This window comes from Mixophyes fleayi, chromosome 1, assembly GCF_038048845.1.
Source record: "Mixophyes fleayi isolate aMixFle1 chromosome 1, aMixFle1.hap1, whole genome shotgun sequence".
Taxonomy (NCBI): Eukaryota; Metazoa; Chordata; class Amphibia; order Anura; family Limnodynastidae; genus Mixophyes; species Mixophyes fleayi.
Window position 1 is genome coordinate 414,213,512 of NC_134402.1, and position 24,446 is coordinate 414,237,957.

Here is a 24,446-nt window from a genome sequence, read left to right on the forward strand (position 1 = left end):
GATTTTTAAATTAGCGCTCTTTTCCACCCTAGGCTTATACTCGAGTCAATAAGTTTTCCCAGTTTTATGTAGTAAAATTAGGTGCCTCGGCTTATATTCGGGTCGACTTATACTCGAGTATATACTAATATATATATATATATATATATATATATATATATATATATATATATATATATATATATATATACACACACACACATACATACATATATACACATACACACACACGTGTGTGATAATTTTGAAACTATAGTTCAAAAAATAGAATACTATATAATGGTAATGAAATAATAATTACAAGACAAAGGTTTATATATAAAAATAAACAAAGTGCTGCTGTACATTGAAAATGTAAGACATGATCAGTGTTTGTTCTTATACTCATTGTGAAGAGAACTCTTCTGCTACACAATTTTTGAGGGAGGGGATGCCAGGGACAGTGTGGGGTATTTTTAAATGTAATTTAATATATTTTAGACAGTGTGCAAAAAATAATGGACAAACCCATAACATGAAAAGTCCCAAATATTGTGGAATATAATGTGCATAGTGAACCCAGGTGTGAGCATATTAGATAGCCTTTTGTCCACCATATAGCCCGGAACGCCAGGAACACCCAAAACAGGAACAAAGGAGGATTATAACTGCTCTGGAGAGTGCACAACTTTACAGGAGATAGAGGGAGCCTGGAAATGCTTTGAGTAAATGAGATGTAGCTAGTGAATAGAGCAGAGATTAGGGAGCCATGGGTCGTGTGCTTACATGTTCCAATTAACGTAAATCTGGTTCTACTTATACAGATCTCAGTGAATATTTATCTTAGTGACTTTCAAAAGCTGCAAAATCTGTATTAATATGCTACTGAAGTATGTTCACTGTCCTAGTGTGGGATTTTCTGCATAAGTATGTATGTTTAAACTAAATGTTTGTGTCCCTCATTAGTCATTGAACTGTTGCGAGATTTGCAATTCTGTGCAATGATACAAATGTGATGAATGTTCTACACACAGCAGCTACTTTATTGAACTTTGCTATTAGGGTCGGCATAACAAACAAATCTGTCAATATTCATATAGAACAGAATGTTCTCAGAACTGAAGGCTTGGCCATGTATGTGAACGTATTAGAGTGTAGCTCCCAATGGTACTCACCATTGTAAATATTCTGTACCCATCTAGGTAGTGCCTGAGGCCAGATTTCTACCTTTAAAAGTACTTGCAGTACTCTTGGAAGGATAATGGCCTCCACATGACACAATAAACAAGCTGTGGAAAAGCATGAATGGCCCGACAAACAGTGGTAGCACCTCGGCATCAAACAAACCCCAGTTTACCACAGATGACAGATGGCATACAATAGATTAGACTTGACACTATGTAAGTGTTAGAGACTAATTCACTGTGAATCCAACCTGACACCGCATTCTAAGCCCTCCCTGTCTGGTGCACTTCTGCCCCAACACTCTCATAGTAATTTTAATATAAATGGATTTTCCACTAAAATCACAATGTCAGGGGGCCTGATTTACTTATGCAGACAGGAGTGTATAGAATATGAAGAACACAACATCCGCACAAGCTGTGGGTAGCGGCAGAGTCCCAGACCCACTTTTTCAACTCCACAGAGAATATTCTAAACTGGATGGAAGATAACGGTGCCAGATCACCTTTACAAAGCACCAGCCAGAAAATGGCACATGCGAAGGGCTCGATTTCTATGTTTGTGTCACTTACTATAGTTTCACGGTGAGTTAGCCTCACTCCTCCTAGGCTGCACAATTCACAGATTTTATTTCCTATAGGGCCCTAAAAGACGGTTTATGCAGGTACTGGAAGAGAAACTTTTCCTTATTGATGCTGCTCAAAAAGTTGTGTTTATTGAGTCTTTCTTGAAGTAGTTTGGCAAAATGTGTGTGGCTACATAATGTAAATGTGAAGACTACTGCACCCAGTAAACCAGTAATGAGGATCCTTTGTGCAAAATCATTAAGCAATGAAAGTCATGATAATCCTCCTCTACATACCACTTACGCTAGGTACACATTACAGCAAAAATAAACAATGAGCGATTTTCCAATGACATGAAAAACAAAAAATTACCGATGAGCCTGCCGATTTATGTGTACACACTGTCCATGACTACCTCCAGATGTCTGCTCTTCCTCTCATAACAATCCTCTGAATGGTGACAGCAATTACTGTCTTGAATGACAGGTTGTAAAACAGGCTGCACACGGGAGAGAGAAGAGAAGGAGAGGTACAGCGAAGGGAAGCTCCTGTATTCAAGTTATCCGGGCACGGTAATTACTCATTTTAACTTTAGTGCACCTTTCTTGTTAGCAACTCTCCTTCAAGGCTGATAGGCAATATTCAGTAAGAGGTTTCCCTTCACATGTCTCTCCCCACTCCCTCCTACCTCTCTGCTGACGGGCTGAACCATTGTGCTGCAGTAAAGTCAAGCTTAGACCAGTGTTCCCTCTAAGCTGAGCAATCTGGAAAGGAAAGAGTTAAAAGGTCACTCTAATGAGGGCTCCACCCGAAAGGTTTGCATTCACAATCTGCAGGATGTTTCCTAGTAAGATACAGGTTTAACTCTATCATTTCCAGATTGCTCAGCTTAGAGGGAACACTGGCTTAGACCCCCCTCTTGAAAGTGGTGCTACCCACACAGCATGGGACCAGCACACAGGGCAACATTAACCCAACCAGCACCTCATAAAGCATGGACAGCCTCCGGACCCCGGACACCAGCTGACAAACGTCAGGTAAATAGCTAGATTATCGTTCCATTTCTGCAGAGTGCATACACTCTTCAGAATTGGACAGACACTGTTTATAACTGAAATACATTTTTTAAACAGTACGACCAATCATCTCAAACGATGATCTGTGCTTTGGAACGATGATCGTTCATTGTTCCAGGGGAAAAACTACTGTGATATCGGGTCAATCAGTCGTTTTCCGTCTGATTAGCCCAATAATTGTCTGAAAACAGTGTAGTTTGTACCCAGCCTTAGCTTTATACATGTGTGGTAAATGTTGCCTCATAAAATGTGCCAATATGGACAAGACTAATCTGTTTGTCTTAGCTAGAATGGTATTTAATGTACATGAAGTTTTATTGCACTGGAAAATTTTAAATGTTTGCTTAATAGATGTATGCCCTGAATGGGCGTTGTATACGGCCCTGTCCATTTGGGGCAATATTTCCTATGACAAACTAATTATGGGAAATAGATTCCTCAACTTGCCCTGGACCTGCAAAAACAAATATGCAAAAGACATTTGTGACAAAACGAGTATGATATGTGAATTATAGCAAATACTTTGTATAGCCCTTCTTTTGTTTCCCCAGCTCATCAGACTACAACTGCATTGTCCAATTACATGTGGTTAAGGGGACATTGTAATTCACTTTAAATATGTATATTTTGTATTATATATTGATGACTTGAAGTAATGTTATTCATTGTCCTTAAACTGAAGCCAGGAGGGTTATGGGTAAAGATCAGGTGGTGTCTAGGATACAGGTGAGAGGGCTTGAGCTGCATTCATTCTCCCCCCTCCTTCCTCTACAGGAAGCATGGAACAGCTGGGGACCCTGTGACATCACAAAGTAGTGTAAGGGGTTAATTTTAGGAGGGGCTCACTGCTACCTTATCCTTGGAAGTAGGGGAAGCCAATTAAGCATCAATTGTTCTCCTTAGGACTAGTCCAGACGTTCTGTCTGCATCCCAGCAGGGGGCTTCTGTGAAAGGACATCTCATCTCCACTGCCCTGTCCAAACCCCCTAGTCCTGCACTGGCCAATGGGGAAGTAGAATAGATGCAGGGGTTTGTCCAGGGAGGGGAAAGACTGTGGAAATTAGACCTGTGATATATAAGGAACAACTCCAGGGGGGAGGGGTGTTCATGCTTGGATTTCATTCAGGAAGGTGCAAGATGGAGTTTTGAATTGTCGTTTTCTAACTCAAGTCTATATATGCAGCTGAGAGGGATCCATGGGTCATGAAGTCTGGACAGCAGGTGACTATATCTCCTTAAGTTATTGGGGTAAGGGACAGATGATGTGGTAAATCAGCCTGGCATTTATTTACTGTGTGTACATAATATTGTAGTGTGATTTGTATGACAATAAATATACTGTTGTATGTTTATAACTGCATTTTGCCTGAGTGACCATACGAATCCTAGAAGGTACTGGGTAGCACTGGGCCAGATAAACCCGGTATCTTCACATTTTGGTGGCAAGCAGTGGGGTCACTCAGTCCCAGGTCCTATCTGGGTAGAGCTGCAGGGGAACTGTATCGTGATACATTCCAGGGCTCTGCAAAGCAGTTAGCACTAGAAACCAGTTACCACATTATCCTGAACTTACTCCTAAAGGCTTTAAGGTAGAAAGTGTCACGAAAAGCGTTGTGGGCTTTAGGCGAGGGAAGATGCCGTCTAAGTGCCGATTTGATAAGGGGAAGCGCACCCCGCCAGAGGAGAGCGGAAGATGGAACCGTGTCTCAAAGAGAGGAAATCACAGTGAGGTGATCCCTGGAAGTAAAATGGGTGTGAGCTCTAGGAACAAGAGAGCAGATCACAGCTTAGTGTTGAAAAAGTTCCCAAAGGAAGGGATGAAGCAGTCCAGTACAACCAGGAGAAAGGTGTACTGGGATGAAGGACTGTGGGAGTGTCTGCAGGATGGGGATATGGATGTGTTGCACCACCCCACCACAATGCAGCACATTTTGGATTATTGGGATGAGGAGTGCCCAAAGATTATTATGTGGGAAGGAGCCAGTCTACAGGAGAAATTGGAGAACCTGTTGGATGTGTTCCTAATGTTGAAAGAGGAGGCAAGTGCCTGTAATTTTCAGGATGAACCAGCATGGGATGATTTTACACATGAAGTTATTTGTACTATGCAGAATCTGGCCAAGGGAGAATCCAGATACAACAATAATCAGCAGTACAAACAAGACGTAAATGGACTATTACAGCACAGGGACATGCCTGATGAATCCCCTGCAAATGTATTAATAGAATCTGTCCCATTAGCAGATTCTACAGATCCACTAGAGACAATGAGTATGGAGGAGCTGATAGTGGAATGCCAGATCCGGGGTGTACCTTACCTGTACAGCACACACATGGATATCCTGAAACGTTTGTTAAAAGATCAGGAGAATCCCGTCAATGCCTTTAGTGTTTATAGAAAATGGATGCTCACTTTAGGTCCCCACATACCTCTCTGGGAACAAATGCAATGTCTGCAACAGAGTTTTGAAGAAGCAGAGGATGAGGTATGGCGGCAAGGATTTACGGACACTGAAATGTGGCAGGATCAGTGTTATCGAGTGAATACTGAAAAATGCCAATTGGAATATCTTTTATCACACTCTAAAAAGATGGCTGCTCAGTCTGTTAATCAGGGGGAGGTCCATCCCAGTGGATTAAATACAGTTGCCCAAGCTACTATCTTGGGGGAGACTGGAGAAGAACTGCTTGGTGAGGATGTTGTACCTCTGACTACTCAGAAAGGATTAGGAGAAATTCTCCCATTTGGTGACTTGGATGGAAAAGAGCTACCAAGTAAGTACCATGTAGTAGCATCTTCTGATAATTTGCCAGTGTTATTGGAACCTGAGACTGTGTCTGAGTTAGAACAGAATTACAGAAAAGACCAGTTATCCATCCCTGTTGTGCCTGAAAAGAATTTGTTTAATGAAGTAACGCAGGATACCGCATGTGTGCTCTCCGGGGCAAGTGATGTACAGCTTTACCCAATTGTGACAGAAGAGAATCATAAACTTGCGCAACATATGATCTCAGCAGAAATCATGTTTACAGACTGTAGGACAGAATTAATGGGAGAGGATAAAGGAATTGTCATGTCAGAGGCCACTACCATGGGGCCCTGGGAAAATTACACTTATGCCTTCCCCTATGCAGAATTGGCAGATGAGGAGATGTTGACTGAGTGGGTGTCTGAGAGGGCACCAGTACAGCAAGATTCACCAGCCCCACCAGCTTTGATGCATCGCACTCCGGCTCCAAATCTGGGAATCCAGGACCCAATACCAGAGGCCTGCACTGGACCATCCACTTTGCTTTGCTGCCAGGAGGACAAGTCTGTGTCCAATGAGGATTCACACTACCCCGATGCGCCAGAGGCGAGGGAAGTAGTGCAACAGTTGGATGTGGTAGCAGGGGAGGGGAGATGCACACAAACATACTTACAGGGGTACCCACATGTGGTTTGGGAGGGGGACAGAGGATTCCCCATAAGCAAAGAATTAATGGAGCCCCCACGCTTGCCTGCCACTGGGCAGTTGTCCCTTGAGTGTTTGGGGGAGGGGGGATTGGATCTTTGCCAGAAACAAACGGACAAGGAGCCAGAAAGTTTGCCTGCCACTTGGCAGTTTTCACTTGAATATGTGGGGGAGGGGAGCACGGTCTCCAGAAACAGAGGACAGGCCAAGGGACTATTTGCAGTTGGGCAATTAAGGGTGGATAAGGCACACAAGGGATGTTGGACTACAACTCTCCTACCATGGATGTGTGCACAGGAGTGGCCCAGTTTTATTGTTGTCTCATCTTATGACACAGGGCAGCATAAACCCCCACTCCAGCTGAGTGGGAAGATATGCCTGCAGCCATGGGACCCTGGTGGGAGATTGAGGAACTGTGTACTGCTGTCTACCTTGCCATCAGACCCAGGAGAAACCACAGCAGGCCAGAAACTTTGGACTTGGAAGAAATGATTACTTGGGGCTAGGGAGCCACTGGGAAACAAGGGCTAAAAAAGTAGGGGAGGAATGTGACAAAACGAGTATGATATGTGAATTATAGCAAATACTTTGTATAGCCCTTCTTTTGTTTCCCCAGCTCATCAGACTACAACTGCATTGTCCAATTACATGTGGTTAAGGGGACATTGTAATTCAATTTAAATATGTATATTTTGTATTATATATTGATGACTTGAAGTAATGTTATTCATTGTCCTTAAACTGAAGCCAGGAGGGTTATGGGTAAAGATCAGGTGGTGTCTAGGATACAGGTGAGAGGGCTTGAGCTGCATTCATTCTCCCCCCTCCTTCCTCTACAGGAAGCATGGAACAGCTGGGGACCCTGTGACATCACAAAGTAGTGTAAGGGGTTAATTTTAGGAGGGGCTCACTGCTACCTTATCCTTGGAAGTAGGGGAAGCCAATTAAGCATCAATTGTTCTCCTTAGGACTAGTCCAGACGTTCTGTCTGCATCCCAGCAGGGGGCTTCTGTGAAAGGACATCTCATCTCCACTGCCCTGTCCAAACCCCCTAGTCCTGCACTGGCCAATGGGGAAGTAGAATAGATGCAGGGGTTTGTCCAGGGAGGGGAAAGACTGTGGAAATTAGACCTGTGATATATAAGGAACAACTCCAGGGGGGAGGGGTGTTCATGCTTGGATTTCATTCAGGAAGGTGCAAGATGGAGTTTTGAATTGTCGTTTTCTAACTCAAGTCTATATATGCAGCTGAGAGGGATCCATGGGTCATGAAGTCTGGACAGCAGGTGACTATATCTCCTTAAGTTATTGGGGTAAGGGACAGATGATGTGGTAAATCAGCCTGGCATTTATTTACTGTGTGTACATAATATTGTAGTGTGATTTGTATGACAATAAATATACTGTTGTATGTTTATAACTGCATTTTGCCTGAGTGACCATACGAATCCTAGAAGGTACTGGGTAGCACTGGGCCAGATAAACCCGGTATCTTCACAACATTGCTCAGCCCTGCAGACCAGGTAACCTTTAGTAGATCCCCTGTTCTATGCAGTAGTGGTGGAGTCATCTTTCTGCCCTCACAGACATTCCAATTACGGACTTCTTATTTCCCCCATCTCTTATAGAGTCATTTCTCAATTATATATTAGTTTTCTATTCACAAATATTACATTTGTACTTTGAACTTCAACCTTGGCTGTGGGGTGGACTCGATTTTCAGATGTGCCTATTGCTGGTTATAAGGTAAGGAATCTCTTAATTTTTTAAAGCACAATGGGACACAAAGAAAAAATGAGCGGAAATTTCTGTAAAAACTCCAATGCAGTGCTGGATACAAATAAGCAGTTTTATTCATTACATGGGAGCACCTGTCACTCAAACTTGCCTACTAGGCCTTCTGTCTAGCCTGTATATTTATACACACTCCCAGACCATCATTTATGAAATTCTCTATCTGGCTAGGAAACTGCTAGCTGAAAGAAAAGGATTTCACAAGAGATTCTAAACCAGGGTTGTCCATGCGGCCCAGCATGCCTCTAAATGTGGCCCAGCAGGAGTTTTGGTTGTGGCAAGGGGGCAGCGCTGTTAATGAAAAAAAAATCCTGCAAAAAAAGAAAAAGATAAGAAAATACTTACCTTGTGGTCACGCGGTCCCTCCTTGGTCTCCTCCTCCGTGCGGCGCTCGTAGTGAATGTCGGGCGTGACGTCATCACGTCCGACATCCATTGCGGTGCTGTTCCGAGAGCCATTGCGGAGTACAGCACATAGGAGTCACCCGCGCGAACTATCAGCAGCAGTGAAACGGAAAAAACGAGAAGAGGATCCGAGAACAAGCCGATTAAAAGGTAAGTTAAGTTTTTTTTTTATATTATTTCAAGGGACGCTGACCAGTGCATAAACTCACCTGGTCCTGGAGCATCACGGACCTTATCTTCCAGTCTTAATGACTGCTGTATTGAAGCCCTTCATAAAATGTTGTAACAATATCACTTGATGTTTGACAGCAGCCATTAGCATGTCATTGAAGCACTGATCAACAACAAGGAGCATTAACAATGTTTTCTATGTTTTTTTTGGATGATCAGCTATCATTAGTGCTAGTCTATTTTATGTGCGGCCCAAAACAACTTGTCGCCTTCCAATGTGGCCCAGGGAAGCTAAAAGGTTGGACACCCCTGTTCTAAACCTTAGACACATGTAGGTGAATGCTTCCTTACTATACTCAGAGGATGCCCTGAGAAATGTCTTAAAAGTTCGTCAGGGATACCCTAAATATTCTCTCTTACTTGGGCTTATTTGTGTTTCTTAAGGGTAAGATTTTGTGAGTCGCTCCAGCTCTTACCCTTCCATTTGATGAACATGCTTATTTTCCAACGCTCTGTGTAAAATGTAGTAATTGTAACGACAGCTATTGACTCTATTGCTGTAACTTTGTCATAACCCCCTGACTTGTACTTGTTGATGTTCTTTTAATTTTTTTGTAGGTATATAAATAATAAACTGTTCTCGGATTTAAAAACAACAAACAAGCAAACAATAACATCACAGAATTACATCTCCGCTTTTGGTTTTGTTTTGTCTGGCTCCTGAAACTGACTTTTCAACACGCATTCACTGCCAATACCCAAAAGGTCATTTCGGACCCTTGAGCTTGGCAATGGTATGATGCTAATTCTATATCGACAATCACAGGAAATTCTTTTGAAATACAGAATATATAGTTCAGAAATGGTTTAATGGCATCTAGAATAATAACAACTGTACAAACAAAGTGTACTAATGCCTGGCTATGTGGTCTGCACAGCCATGTCCAAACACAGTTCTCAATTGCTACCAACAAGCTAGCATTCCAAAATGTCTCTGATTTCTGCATGCCTAATCAATTAACTTTACCTTTAATTAGCACCAACACAATGTACTGAAATATGTCCTGAAACGTGGTTACCCCCAGGCTACAAGCAACAAAGTTCCAACAGATTCTTTTCAGACATCAGGGAAAATAAATATTCAACAAATAAGCACACTTCCTACAGTCTGTTTTTATACCTAATATGTGGCAATGTGCAATAGCAAAGTAAAAACGGAGGGGCCAAATAATTAACTGAACTGCTAGCAAGAGTAGACATTCAGGGTCAACAGAGGTAGTCTGACAAAATATCTAGAGCATGTAAACTGTGCTATATTTTAAACAGTAGTAATGAGAAACACTTATTTTAGTGTTACTATGTCACAGTGTACTTCCTTTTTATTTATGGGGACCGCAGTGACACAGAGTGGAAGTACTGAGAAATGGTGGAAAAGAAAGTTACATGTGAAAACTAGAAAGTGGGATCTGTTGGATAACAAGAACAAGATGATACAGATAGGAGAACACATAGTGGGGATAGATAATTAAAGAACAAACCTGAGTGATGGGAAGTCAAAAGAGTGTTATGAAAAACACTAAAATATATACAGTAATTATTTAGAGGACCACTATGCTGCCTCATTAGTTTAAAAAGAAATAGGACATTTTGTTCTGCGAAGGACTACCTGATCTTTAGGGTATCCAATTTTGTCCTATGAATACATTCTTCACTTGAGAAGATGAGGCCCAGGAGCAGTTGTTCCTAGCAAGCGTGTGGTTCATTTTTTATGGGGCTCCCCCCACCCCCCAGACAATTTTAGTAGGGGCAATACTAGGCACCTTTGGCTGTGGCAGGTCGCACTGCCAAAGTTACGGATCTGATGATATATAGTAAAATAGCTTCTATGTGATTAAGCCTTTGAAGTGCTACATAACCTTTTGAATAGACATATATTACAAAATGTAGAGCTAACATTTCCTTTTTGCGTAGAGATGTCAGCATTGTAAAGACTGAAATGGGTGATAGCACATCCCATTTTCAGGCACGTTGCATTAAGGTGAAGAGCATAGACAAATTAAACTCAGCTGTCTAAGGAATCAGGGATAAGTATCTCACTCACCCCTCTTACCACTCACCAAATACACCACCCACCAGATAAAATACATTACCAAATACTACACTATACCTCACTCACTGAAATGGCCCTTGTTCACCACCACTCCCTGTTACCACACCTTAACCTCTAATATGCTCCCAACCACTACTTAGCACCATACTTTGACAACATATAATCACCCACTGAAATACCCTCTCCATAATGTGACAAAAAAAAAAAAAACACCAAAAGAAAAGTTTATCACGTTTTTATTTATTAAATAAATGAAAATGTCCTAACTCTCAATAGCATTCTCTGCAATCATTCCTCTTGAGGTTTTTTTGTGATAGCTGCCTTGTTAGGTGGAAATGGTCATGGAAATATTCATTGGATAAAACGTAACTAAATTTTTCACTATATGCAGCTTTGCGACAGTGCAGGGCGGAGAGTGGACTGCAGACCAATCACCATTTATATATCAAATGCTCACACACCACTGAACGACACTGGAGAAAATCTCGCTCCCTTGCTGATTTTCTTTAATTCAAATTCATCCTTTCCTCCTTTAGCTCTGCCCTCTCCCTAGCCAAACAATCCTACTTCAAGTCTCTCAACTTCCGTTGGTGTCTCTCGGGGCTGCGTCCTCAGCCCTCTACTTTCCTCTCTGTACACCTCCACACTGGGTGAACTCATCAGTTCCTTCGACCTCATGTACCACCTCTATGCCGATGACACCCAAATCTACCTCTCCTCTCCTGACCTCTCAAAAGTTTTCCGCTGCCTCTCTGCTATATCCTCCTGGATGTCCCATGGTTTCCTGAAACTAAACATGGCCAAATCTGAACTTATTATCCCTCTTTCTAGAATCTCCCCACCTCCCACACTCTCCATCACTATTGGTGATACTATCATCTCCTCTCTGTCACAAGTAGGTTGCCTGGGTGTCATAACCTTGACGCCTCCCTCTAATTCGCCCCTCACGCAATCCTGCCGATTTCACCTCCGCAGTATAGCTTGTATCAGACCCTTCCTCTTCATCAATGCCACCACAACTCTCATCCACGCCTTAATTATTTCCTGCCTCGATTCAGATTTGGTCTCCGTGTACAGTGCACACCTCCCTGTCAGTAACGCGGATCCTGCTGCATAGCTGATTTACATCCTGCAGGAAGTGACGATTGCTTTACTTCCTGTATTGCGGTCCCGGAGCCAGATGCTGCTTCTACCTGTGCAATAGGTGCACCGCTGCCTGTGTACCTGGGGGGTTTGGTCTGGGAAAATGGCATGCGGCTGTGGCGCACCCTTGGCATTGTGCCCTGGGCAGTCGCACCGCCCACACCACCCTCGCTATGGCTTAGAATAAAGTGATGAACAAAGGTTTGGCATGTTGTTCATTCAATTAAAGTTATAGTTAAAATCACGTGTGTCTTTTATTTTCCTTATATTTGGCATAATGGGCAGGGAGCCTTAGGGACACCTGGAGTGGCATTTTAGAGGTCTCAAAATTACCCTGTCCCCACAGTTGTTTTGTGTGACCTTCTTCCCCCAGTATAGCAAGGGAACCCCACACTTGTGTTCTGTGAGAGTGGGAACCAGCCCAGACTATCTAGCACTTTGGAGAGGGGACAAACTACACCGTTTTAAGATTTGTTTAATTTGATTTAAAAAACAAACCAAAAAAACTAATTTTAAACAAACAATCAACCCACCCCTTGATCATCACTTTATTATATATAAAGCAAAATCTATTTTTCTTTCTAGATCCTATGTAGTCCATGTTTGTGCAGATGTACATACAGAGGTTATCACAAGCTAACTGGAGGTCACAATACCATTCAGAACGCATACATGCAGAATGCAGTTTTACATAAGCGCTGTCTGCTATTTGAAATCAGTATTTCATACTTAACTAAGAATACTAGCTTGTGATAAAAAGGCAAGATTTTGAATTTTTTCTTACTTCAAAACACTCTATTGAAGATAATATGGGATAAAAGGATAGTGAAAGGAGTACATATCTATACATGTCATCTACACAACTGCACATTAAACAGATATGTGGTCAGCCAACACATGAATATATTTACGTTTACTGAACGATGAAATGAGCTTAGTATCAGAAGAACGGCTTACATCAGAAAGAATCTATGCACTCGCATTCAGGGGATATCGCCCAGGTGCTGTCCGTTAAAAAACAATGGAACAAATTATTGTGTGCCAGGCATGTGCATTTTAAGTGAAACTTCTTGGCCTATGTCAGTAGAACCCTCGGGTGGTCATGTCAGTGACACGGCCATCTTCTTACACAGAACTTTTTTCTTTTTTCCTCTAATCACACCAAATGGAGTAGGAGGGATTGTACAGGTATTATGGGTCAATACTTTTATTGGTTGCAGTACATTAGCCCTCTCTAATATATTATGGACAAAAAAGTAACTGAAAACTGTAGCGGACAATCATTCTGACACTTCATTAGTACACTTTAGAAAAACGCTAGTCTTCTCCTAACTTTGCTCCAAGACTACCAGGAAATATCTAATAAATCAGCCAGGAGCATATAAGTGACTTCGCTAGCACCTACCTACTTCATCTCAGCATAAGCCCTGGCCCGGGTGAACAAATCCATATGGTCCCACTCAGATTAGTGACAAAGAACAAGAAAGGTACACTAAGCACAAACCAAAAGCTGAACCTAATAGTTAAGATTACTGCTCCTGACTATTCTAGTGCAGTAGACGGTGCAGTGCAGTGTTGCAGATGAGTTATGAACTATTAAAAGGGCCTACGACCCTGGTTTGCAAATACTTCAGAGAAGGATTTTGTATATACATACTTAATAAGTACTGTTTGTTATCAATTATTGGTCTCAGCATTATTTAACTATAAAAGTAACCACTAAGGTTTTATAAAGGGTATATAAAAAGAAAAGCAGCCCCCCTCTGAAAGTTTAGATAATACAATATAAATTACCTTAAAAACTTTGTATTCTACAGATAAATTATCCTAAAGTAATTTTGTATACATTTTTGAAATGGTCTTTCACCATATTTACTATGAATACCTTTTAACCTCATGTCTTCTCCCCATGCATACATATTAATACAAGCCATTCCCATAAAACTGCCAAACCTACGAATAGTAAAGGAGTAGCTGCCATCAAGCATCACCCAACTACAGTGTATAATATATATATATATTCTTGGTGAACCCATAGACTAGCATTGGGTGGCCTCTCACATGTAAGTCCTTTAATCTGTTGGTGTTGAGCCACCCTGTTGGTTTTGAATGGATGGACTTTCTGTGAAATCTTGGTGACATAACCACCAGTCTGGTGCCAGACATCAGCATCCAAAGGTTCTTTTCAGTGTGGTTACAGATATGCCGATTCTTGATGATATTTCTAACTGAATGTAAAATATCTTTTTTATAAACAGTCCTGCACATGTATTGGCCACTGGGTGGCTTATTATTTACCTAGATCAGCTGTTTTACCATTTGAGGATGAGATTCCCCTATTGGATTTCACATAAGAAAAAAAGAACAAAACATCTACAGACAACTATATGGGGATGGTTGGAAAAGAATTGCAGGACGATTTCTAAGTTATTCCATTTCACTTAGGTATGCATATTTGTTGACACCATTTGAGCAGCTTGTTGCAACATAACATACTACACTATAGACCTGATTCATTAAAGAAAGTAAAGCAAAACAATGAGTAACTTTGAACCTTGGTAAAACCATGTTGCAATGCAAGGGGTGCAAATGAGGTTGTCATTTTGCACATAAGGAAAATACTGGCTGCTTTTTCATGGAGTACACAAATATTTGATAGCCTTATTTTTACACTGACATTAAAAGTTGATCTAGGACATGCTCTACCCCAACTATAAATCTGTCCTCACATTTTAAATGTAATACAACATGGTTTTGCCAAAGTTAAAAGTTACTCATTTTGTTTTGCTTTCCTTTCCTTAATGAATCAGGCCCTATGTGTGCTCTTTTGTCCTTTATTTTCAATTTTCTGATATACTATCCTAGCTCCTTCTTTGGTGGCTGAGGACACTTGCAAGAGAAGCTGTGGACTCATCTTTGTTAATTATTGGGACTATTATAATTACGATAGGATGGTTGTATTGATAAATATATATAGTAATTTTGATGGTTGTCCTGAGTGATGAGATCTGTGTGTGTGTGTGTGTGTGTGTGTGTGTGTGTGTGTGTGTGTGTGTGTGTGTGTGTGTGTGTGTATGTGTGTGTGTATGTGTGTGTGTGTGTATGTGTGTGTGTTAGGAAATTTAGACTGTAAGCTACAATAGAGCAGGGACTGATGTGAATGAGTTCTCTGTACAGCGCTGCGGAATTAGTGGCTCTATATAAAGAACTGTTGTTGATGATGATATCTCTAAGAGACTGTTATATAAAAACAGTAGCAATGTATAACATGGATAGGGAACTGCAGCACATTTCTTACCATCCCCGGTCATCGTCTTCTTCTGTATCTGGTGTAATTTCTTCTTCTTCCGGGGTTTCAGATATTGCCTGTGTCAGTTTCGATTTAAACTGATCCAAGAGCGCCAATGTCTGAAAAGTACAGATTTTAGATCCATCCAGTTATCAGGTAACTGCAAGCTAATTGAAGATCTGACATCACATGCAGTACACTACACCCACTGAGACAGAGGCAGAATCAAGACATCAGACATCTATATTTAATGTAAACCTACTGACGTTTATTTAAGGAATCTGTTTCCTGATGTACATCAAAGGCAATTCTGATGACTCAAAGATTGATGGTCTCACGAAGAGGAAACATCACTCTTCACATTACTGTCATGCAGGGATTTTACAAAAATACTGACTATTATATATATTTAAAAGTTCCCATGCCATGATACAACAGGAGGTATATAAACTATACTGTCAGCAAACCGCCACATGGTAATAGCATTTTGTTAAGCTTATTACTGAATTACCTGTTGCTCTCTAGATGATCCTTTCTTTGAATTTTTTTTCCTGCAGTCTTCATACTTTTCCTTCTCTTTCAGATATTCTCCGAGAGCGCTGTTAGTTATTGTCCGTTCAGCTAAGCAAACAAGTAAACAATAGAGAATGTCAGATCAATTACATTAACTGCAAACATAGACTATTTTAAGAGCTATGGAGATGAGCATCCTTTAGGTACATTAAGCTCAGTGTCCCGTCACGTACATGAACGCAGAACTGTGCAGGTTTGGACAGTTTCCATCAGGTAAAGCAGAACTAACCAAAACAGTCCCATTAACAGAATGCAGGACTATCATGTCTAAGTGATGTTCCCCTGCATGTGCCCCAAAGTGTACTTACACATAGCGGTACAACCTATTGGTAGAATGAACCAAAGCTCACTAATATTGGTAGCTGAATGTATATTCATGAAATTTCAGCCCGACATCACTGGTCGTCAGTGATGCGATATAATTGGTCCCTAGTTACTGCATTTCAATAATGTGATATCACTGGTTCCAAGTAAGCTAACATACCATGATTACTGTCTCAGCAACCAGAATTACGAACACAGTGCCAATGACAATCAGACACTTTAGACTCTGAAGAGACATTTAAGTAGCATGTGTATAGATTACACAATGGTCAACATTGCTAATGGCTCCCATCAAATGTTTTGAAACATCGCAAACCACAGCACAAAGTGTATGAAGTATAAGGTGTTTTTCTGCAGGCAGCCCTGTCGTTAGGGAAACATTCAGCAATGAGATACTGATATTAAAAGACTAATTTTCACATTTAAAACTTTAAAATCAGAAGGAATCAAAAGATAACTTCATGTGCAATGGTCACTCAAACAAAAAAATTGTTAGGAGCACTGGTAAACCATTTAATGATAAGGTGAACGTGATAAGCAGTGTGGAGATAGACAGAGGTCATTTTTAAATGTACTTTAAATGTCTGCGATGCCCCCACCACCACATCACAAACCCAACATTGTCTTGTTTGGATTGAGTAACAAGAACTCAGTTGAAACCAGCTGAGATAAATGTTATGGCAGCAAGATGTTATTACAAGACCCCGCAGGGCTGACACCCTGAAGGTGGAGAAGCTAAAGAGTAGTTTTCGAAACAGGAATGGAAACAAACATTTTGTAACGCTGGGTACACACTACAGTGTTTTCAGCTGATTATCTGATGACCGTTTGGCCAGATATCGCAGTAGTGTGTAAATCGATGAAAAATGTGTTTAGGGTACATACATCGTTGGTAAAATCATTAAGGATATCGCAGCGGGAGAAATTTTATATAGTGTGTACCCAGCCTAACACTCAAGAGTTGGTTTACAAATCATTATCTGATATTTTAAATGTGGTTTCATCTTAACTGTTGTAGTTTAATTAGCCTAAGCAAACAATCTTTGGAAACCTATTCTGTTACAATGGCTGGCTAGATTATTTACCAGGAATGCACAAAATCCACATTTGAGGATTAGGCAGAACACAGATTCCCTTAACAAATGATTCTTATGAATATCAAACTAAACCCAAACCTTGTTTTGTGTATTAATCAGGAAAAGCCTTTATAAATTAAATTTGTTTAGTTAATTCTAGCCCTTAAAGTGAGAACAATGCAATTGCAGGACAATGATATTTCAGATTCGGTTGTCTGTATTCTACTGAACCAGAATTCTTCTAAAACGTTCTTTGGCCTCAGCTGAGTCCTGGATTCAGTACATTACTATTAATCACTTTATACACTGCAATTACAAAAGGGTCTTAAAGACTTAATAATATAGGCTGTCAGCGATATGTTGAGTTTTAAACATGGACAATGACATAATGACATAATGACATATTCTGACCATAGAAACATAGACAAGCATTTTAGGTATGCAAAGGTAGCACCTAATATTGGAGCCACATTGAAGTAGAAAGCTGAAACAACAGAAGCAGGAAGAATACGGTTTAAATGATTAACATGCACCATGCCAAAGTTATTGAGGCATTGTGCCAACAAAAGTAAAAATTCTGCCAATATATAAAGAAATAAAATTCAAGTAGTAAGCTGGCATTCATCTGGAGCTATACGTGCCAACTAGTATTGCCAAATAAGATTTATTTTAGAAGAAATGAGAGTGCCTCATAATAACTTGATTGATAACATAAATCCATCTATCCAAGATCTGCCCTATTTCCATTGGTTTCTAACAAGCATTTGATTATATTATGTGCTAATATTGAGTACATAAAAGGTATATGCCATTACCCATTATGTAGGTATGACAATGCTTCCATAATGTTAATACCACTCGTGGCTTCAATGACATCAGCAGAAATCAAAAGAAACTAATACAATGAATACATTAAATGATACCAAAACAATGATTAAGTATACAAAAAGAAATATATATATATATATATATATATATATATATATATATATATATATATATATATTTATTATATATATAAAATATACAAAATCATTAATTATCACTAGTTGACAGAAAAATACAGGTCCATCAAGTTCAACCTTCGTATCGCATTGATCCAGAGTAAGGCAAAACACAACCCCGGTGTGACAGCTGCCAATTTATCTTCACAGAACAATTCCATCATGACTCAGATAAATACCTTGGATCAATCACCCCAATATTATCCTCTACTAATTTTAGCTACAGATACCATTATATGTAAGAAAGACATCCAAATCCATTTTCACATGACTTTAATGACTTTGCCATCATCACAGATTAACCACGCTTACAGTACAGAACCACTTTCTATGCTGATGATGAAACCATCCTTCTTCCGTTGACCCCTTGTACTCAGTATGGTCCTTGGTACAAAAAGTTTTTTTTAAGACAACTCTTTGTACTGATATCAAATATATTGATGCATTTTTGTTAATTCTCCTGAAAGGTGCCTTTTTTCCCTTCAAAGTAAACTAAAACTGGTGTTTCTATCCTCTAATTTAACTATTCCATTGCCCTTATTAATGATGTTGCACAACGCCAGCCCCTCTCAAGTTCCCCAAAATCCTTCTTACAGTGGGGTGCCCACAATGGAACCCTGTGTTCAAGAGGTGCTCTAACTAATGACTTAAACAATGATAATATAATAAATGATGATGATGATGATAATATAGTGATACAAAAAGAATATGTCCCTTGGCGCAGGGGGATGTATTATATGTTAATAAAAACAGATATTAATGACACATAAAATTGTAAATGCTGAAAACAAGCAGTTCTTAGGTTGCAACCAGAACAAATGCATAAACATACACAGTTTCACAAGTAAAAAGTTTAATTACCATAATAACATAAATTACTTCAAAAGGGTATGCGACATAAAGCCCAAGGTACAAAAGAAAAAGGTTGAGCTTTGAATCGATATAGCTGGACAAGTGAGTGGTCAATGATTGGATCCCTGAATTAACAAGGTCAGAAGATCAATTCTATAGACAGGTTCGCGGGACTGCTATTGGTGCAAAATTTGCGCCCAGTTAGGCGAACCTGTTTATGGCACAATGGGAGAATACCGTTTGGGATAACAACCCCTACGCCGAGTATATCCAGATTTGGTGTCACTATATTGATGATATTCTTTTCATCTGGACGGGTTCCAGAAAAAAGCTCGACCTTTTTCTTTTGTACATTAATCTAAATTTACAATTCACAGTCAACATCAGTTTCGAATTCATCCAATTTTTGGATTTGGAAACATATTGAGAATAGCCATCTTGAGATGGATTCAAACGCCTACATTCCATCCTCTAGTAGTCATCATAGAGCTTGGATCCACAGTATACCAAAAGGCCAATTCACTAGAATAAGGCGTAACTGTTCAAAAATTTACCAATATGAGGTACAGGCAAGCACTCTAAAAGAAAGATTTTTGGAAAGAAGTTATGATCCTGAAACAAATGAACAGGCATTTAATACCATCAAATGTACTGACAGGGACCATCTCCTCTCAAAGAAAGATAAAAAGGAGGAGTTTGAGCAGATTCCCTTCATCACCAGGTTTAGCCAGGATTCCAAAAAGATTGAGAATATATTCAAGAGGTGTTATTGGAGAGTACTGTTAGGAGATGATAAAATGAGGGAAATCCTCCCTAAAAAACCAAGGTTAATCTACACTAAGGCCGATAACCTTAAAAAAGAATTTGTGAGTAGTACTTTCCCTCCTAAGACTACCCATAAGGTTGGTACATGGCTAAAAGATAAGGATGGAGGATTTCATCATTGCAACAGATGTCTGGCGTGTAAGGTTAGCCAAACTAAGAATACAAAACCTATCACTACTTTTTCATCTAATGCAATGGGAGAAACCGACCACATTGAATCCAAAATCACATGTGACAACTCAGGGGTTATTTACCTCCTCCAAGGCGCCTGCAGTTTACAATATGTAGGTAGAACCAACAGAAAACTACATATAAGAATATCTGAACATCACTGCAATATTAGGAAAGGGTTGGATAGCCATAGTGTATCAAATAACCACTATGGCTGTCCAACCCCACCACTGTTTGTTTCTAATGATAATATAGTGTTTGCATCTCGAGCATTTATCCTCATTAGATATCCCAGGATTTTATTCACCTTATCCATATACATACTTTTTCCCGTTGACCTAGTACTCTCCTCTTATTGTATGTATAAGACTGTTAAGTGGATCAGTATCAAACAATTTTGCGAATGCCAACTATATCACATCATTTGCACAACAAATATCTAGTTTGAAACTTACTTCCTGGTATCAAGCAATATAAATTTGCAAAATAAAAGGTTTCCCGAGTACACCAGCACTAACCTTTCTCTGACAATATAGTGGTCTCCATATAAAGTAAGACAAGTTTAAAAACTGCGTAGATATTATATACTTCCCCATTCTTCCTAACCTGCAATGCCTCCCAGTAAACAGTTACAAAGAACTCCTGAGCATGCACTGTATTGCTCTGCAGTACAAACTCTCAGTCACTGTGCAAAGCTCCATGAACTGGTGATGAAGATGTGGTAAAAGAACAACAGAAGTAATTAAAAGAGCACCATGGACTGCAGCGCTGACAGGTAGAAGAGGATAGAGATGTTCAGTAAACGTAACTTCTGATGAAGTGGCCAAAGCAGCTCCTGTTCAGTCAGAAGCTGCATTTACATACTGAGCAGCTCTCTTCTTACACCTGTCAGTGCTGCCACTGTGCAGCTGCAACCAGGTAGCACTGGTGACCCACAGAAAGGTGGAGGAATTTAAATTGGGGTGGGCAAATGTGCCGAGCCGTGGATTGAAGCCCCAGTGACACGACAACCTAATCTCGCCATTCGCCACCCTACAAGAAATGGAATAGAATTGAATGGGTGGGGTTATTGTGGAGTGCTTTGGCATGACTATTACTGTATACTATGTAGTAGTCCTTATCATACATATAAATGTGAAGACATTTTCATAACTAGGGGGGTTATTTACTAAACTGCGAGTTTGAAAAAGTGGAGATGTTGCCTATAGCAACCAATAAGATTTTAGTTATCAGTTATTTAGTGCATTCTACAAAATGACAGCTGGAATCTGCTGTAGGCAACATCTCCACTTTTTCAAACCCGCAGCTTAGTAAATATAAACCTAGGTGTGTTTTGACACAGTTATGTCATATAACACATCAATGATACAACTGCTCAACAAATAAATAGATGTCATTTACAGGAGTGACAGCGGTGCTCTAAAAATGGGTAGACATCACCGGCCTGATTCATTAAAGAAAGCAAGGCAAAAAAAAGGAGCAAGTTTTCCCCTGGACAAACCATGTTATAATGCAAGGAGTGCAAATGAGTTTATTACTTTGCACATAAGTTAAAAACTGGCCGTTTTTTTCATGTAGCACACAGATCAACTTTAATTCAGCACACTGAAAATTAAAGTTGATCTAGGCCACGCCCTACCCCAACTATAAATCTGTCCCCACATTTTAAATTTACCTCCCGCTCCATTGCAACATGGTTTTGCCAAGGTGCAAAGTTACCCTTTCCTTAATGAATCAGGCCTCACTACTCGTCAAATATGAGGATATGTTTTAACATATATTCATGTTACCTATGTACTATACAATTACAAGTGAATACAGTGAGATAAGTATCTCAACACATAAGGCTTAAGCCAGGATGTGTAGCAGAGTAGAAACCTGAATGTGAAGGAACTGTTGGAACAACAAGGTTATATTAAGTTGTTTATGACATGCAAAATGGAATGGGATACCGTCAACTGGATGATATCATCCTTATTTATTTATATAGCACAAGCAAATTCCGTAGCGATTCACAATTGAGACAGGCAGAGAGGTATGAGGGCCCTGCTCACAAGCTAACAAATCTATAGGATGTGCTCTTTATATTGTGAGTGATGTTTTAAAAACCTTTATTGTTACTTACATTTTAAGAAACAGCAAGAATGATTTCCTATACAGTCAAAGCCCACCATGAGTGTAAAATACATGAAAAATATTTTCACGGTTTTTGTTAAAAATGTATTTCCAGATTAAAGGTGATATAAAATAGCAGACTTCACAGTACCCTTATAGAGAAATCACATGACCACACGTTTAAGCGGCTTTAAGAATAATCAAGGACCACTTCTAATATTTAATAGGCAAAATATGCACAATACTGAAATATTAGTGGACCTTTACAAGCTTCCAGATAATATTATAACATTGTGCTTATTTGTGTCTTAGCTACACATTTGAGACATTTGGCAGCCTCCCCCACAATTTTGTTACCAATAAAATTAGGTTTATAGATGCAATGGTGAAAAACCACATCAATTATAAAATAAAGGGGATATATTTAATTTAACATGGGGTCACCTAGCACATCACTGTTTTCTACGTTCTGTATTCTAAACACTACTAACCATTGATATTTACAGAATTACTTCTCCCAGTGGGCTCAAATCCTGTTGTTGGGGTGCCTCTTCTAGGAACAACACCTCCATGTCTTTTCCCTTTCACCATTTTCCTCCCCCATCACTTTATCCCAATACAAAATCAATTTCCCATGTACAAATAGTAAACTCATAATAAAATATTTCATTGACTTGTTCCTATATTTTGGTATTACAATATTTTTTCATTGGATCTACAATGTAAAAATATTTTGGTGCTGTATGAGGTCATTTTGAAATAAAAGTTTTATTTTTGCACACATAAGGACAAGTTTCCATCTGTTATCTCAACCTGCTTTATTATTTATATACTGAAAATGTTCCCTCATATAATGTTACTTCTGCATATTCTTATAATAGGAAGATATAGGTTTTGCTTGTACAATATATCAGGCTTGATATCCTCATCAAATAACGTTAACTGCTTTGAATGCCATTTTTAATGCAAAATATTTCAGTTTGACTGTTTAATGTGGCTGAATATTTTATACTGTTATTGTTAACTTAGATATTTTAATTAATTGATGTAATTTAACAATATAATGAAACCTGTGTAGTTCCTAGACATCCATTAAACACATGAGAGCTCACAGTGGATCCACACAGCTAGGCTTAGTTGCCCAATATTCTGTAATCCTGCAAACTCATTGTTAGGAAACATCCAGAAAGCAGATACATTGCACTAGGTCAGTGGTTCCCAAACTTTTGCAGTTCCCGGCATCCGTAGGAGTCTCCATAATTTTTTCAAGGCAACCCTCCAAAATAATTACAGAGCAGTAACGTTTTATAAGTATTTGGATCAAAATAACATAATAAGTATTTAGGTAAGGACAGAAATACTTAGTAAGTTGTTTGCAAAACTAATACACATACATCCAAGGGAAAAGAATATATATATATTTTTTTCAATTATATTTCTGTCAAGGAATAATTTACAGCTAATACTAAGAGGAATAAGATCAAACAAAATAAAGCTACAAAAATCATCACACTCTGTGCCCTCCTCTTCATCCCCACACTGTGTGTCCTCCTCTTCATCCCAACTTCTGTCTTCTGTCTTCTTACCAATCCGGCGACACCCAGGACCCAGCATCTTCCTCTCTTCTGCCGCTTCTCATTGAATATGTTGTGTGTGATGACGTCACGCCCGACATTCAGTGAGAAGCGAGGAGGGAGGAGAATGCTGGGTCCCAGGTGCTGCCGGATTAGTAAGTTGTTGTTTTTTTCTTCCTGGCCACGGCACCCTTGTGACAGCGCCGCGGCACCCCTGGGAGCCGCGGCGCACAGTTTGGGAACTGCTGCACTAGGTGACAATTTGATACAATTTTCTAAAGTTAACTTTGTTCTATTATATATGCTGCACAGACTTCAATATTCCCCGCACTGGGGTGCAGTAAAAAATGTTCACAATTACAAATATTTAGGTGACATGTGCACACTAATGAAGATTTTATATTATAGCAGCAGACCAATTAATTAGAGGCTTCTGCAAAAGCACATTAATGATTTTCACCATAGTTATTAATGAAGCAAGAAACTGCTGACTATTATCTCACTGCCGACACCAATTCCTATAGGGGACGTGGTAATCATATGGAAAGCGGACCAACATCTTTACTGATTGTCCCAGGGCTGACACCCTGAAGAAGTGTGAAGAAATGGGCTGCTCAGTGCAATGTGTCCAGAAAGCTGATTGGATGGGTCGTGTCAGCTGTCCAATCAACTTTATTAATATTTGCATTTAGAATGTATACACTAAAACATCTCCAAACTGAGACTTAAGTAGCCTGAAAAGCTAGAAATTTAAATCTAC

General features: G+C 39.7%; 1 protein-coding gene across 1 annotated transcript in view; it reads right to left on the reverse strand.

The window, feature by feature from the left end:
• CWC27 (CWC27 spliceosome associated cyclophilin) overlaps positions 1-24,446 on the reverse strand; it is a 176,547-nt gene that overhangs the window by 37,411 nt on the left and 114,690 nt on the right. The window contains exons 12-13 of the mRNA XM_075182902.1: positions 15,684-15,793; positions 15,182-15,291 (exon numbers count right to left, since the gene is read on the reverse strand). Coding sequence (XP_075039003.1) covers positions 15,182-15,291; positions 15,684-15,793 — 220 coding nt within the window. The remainder of the gene's footprint in view (positions 1-15,181; positions 15,292-15,683; positions 15,794-24,446) is intronic.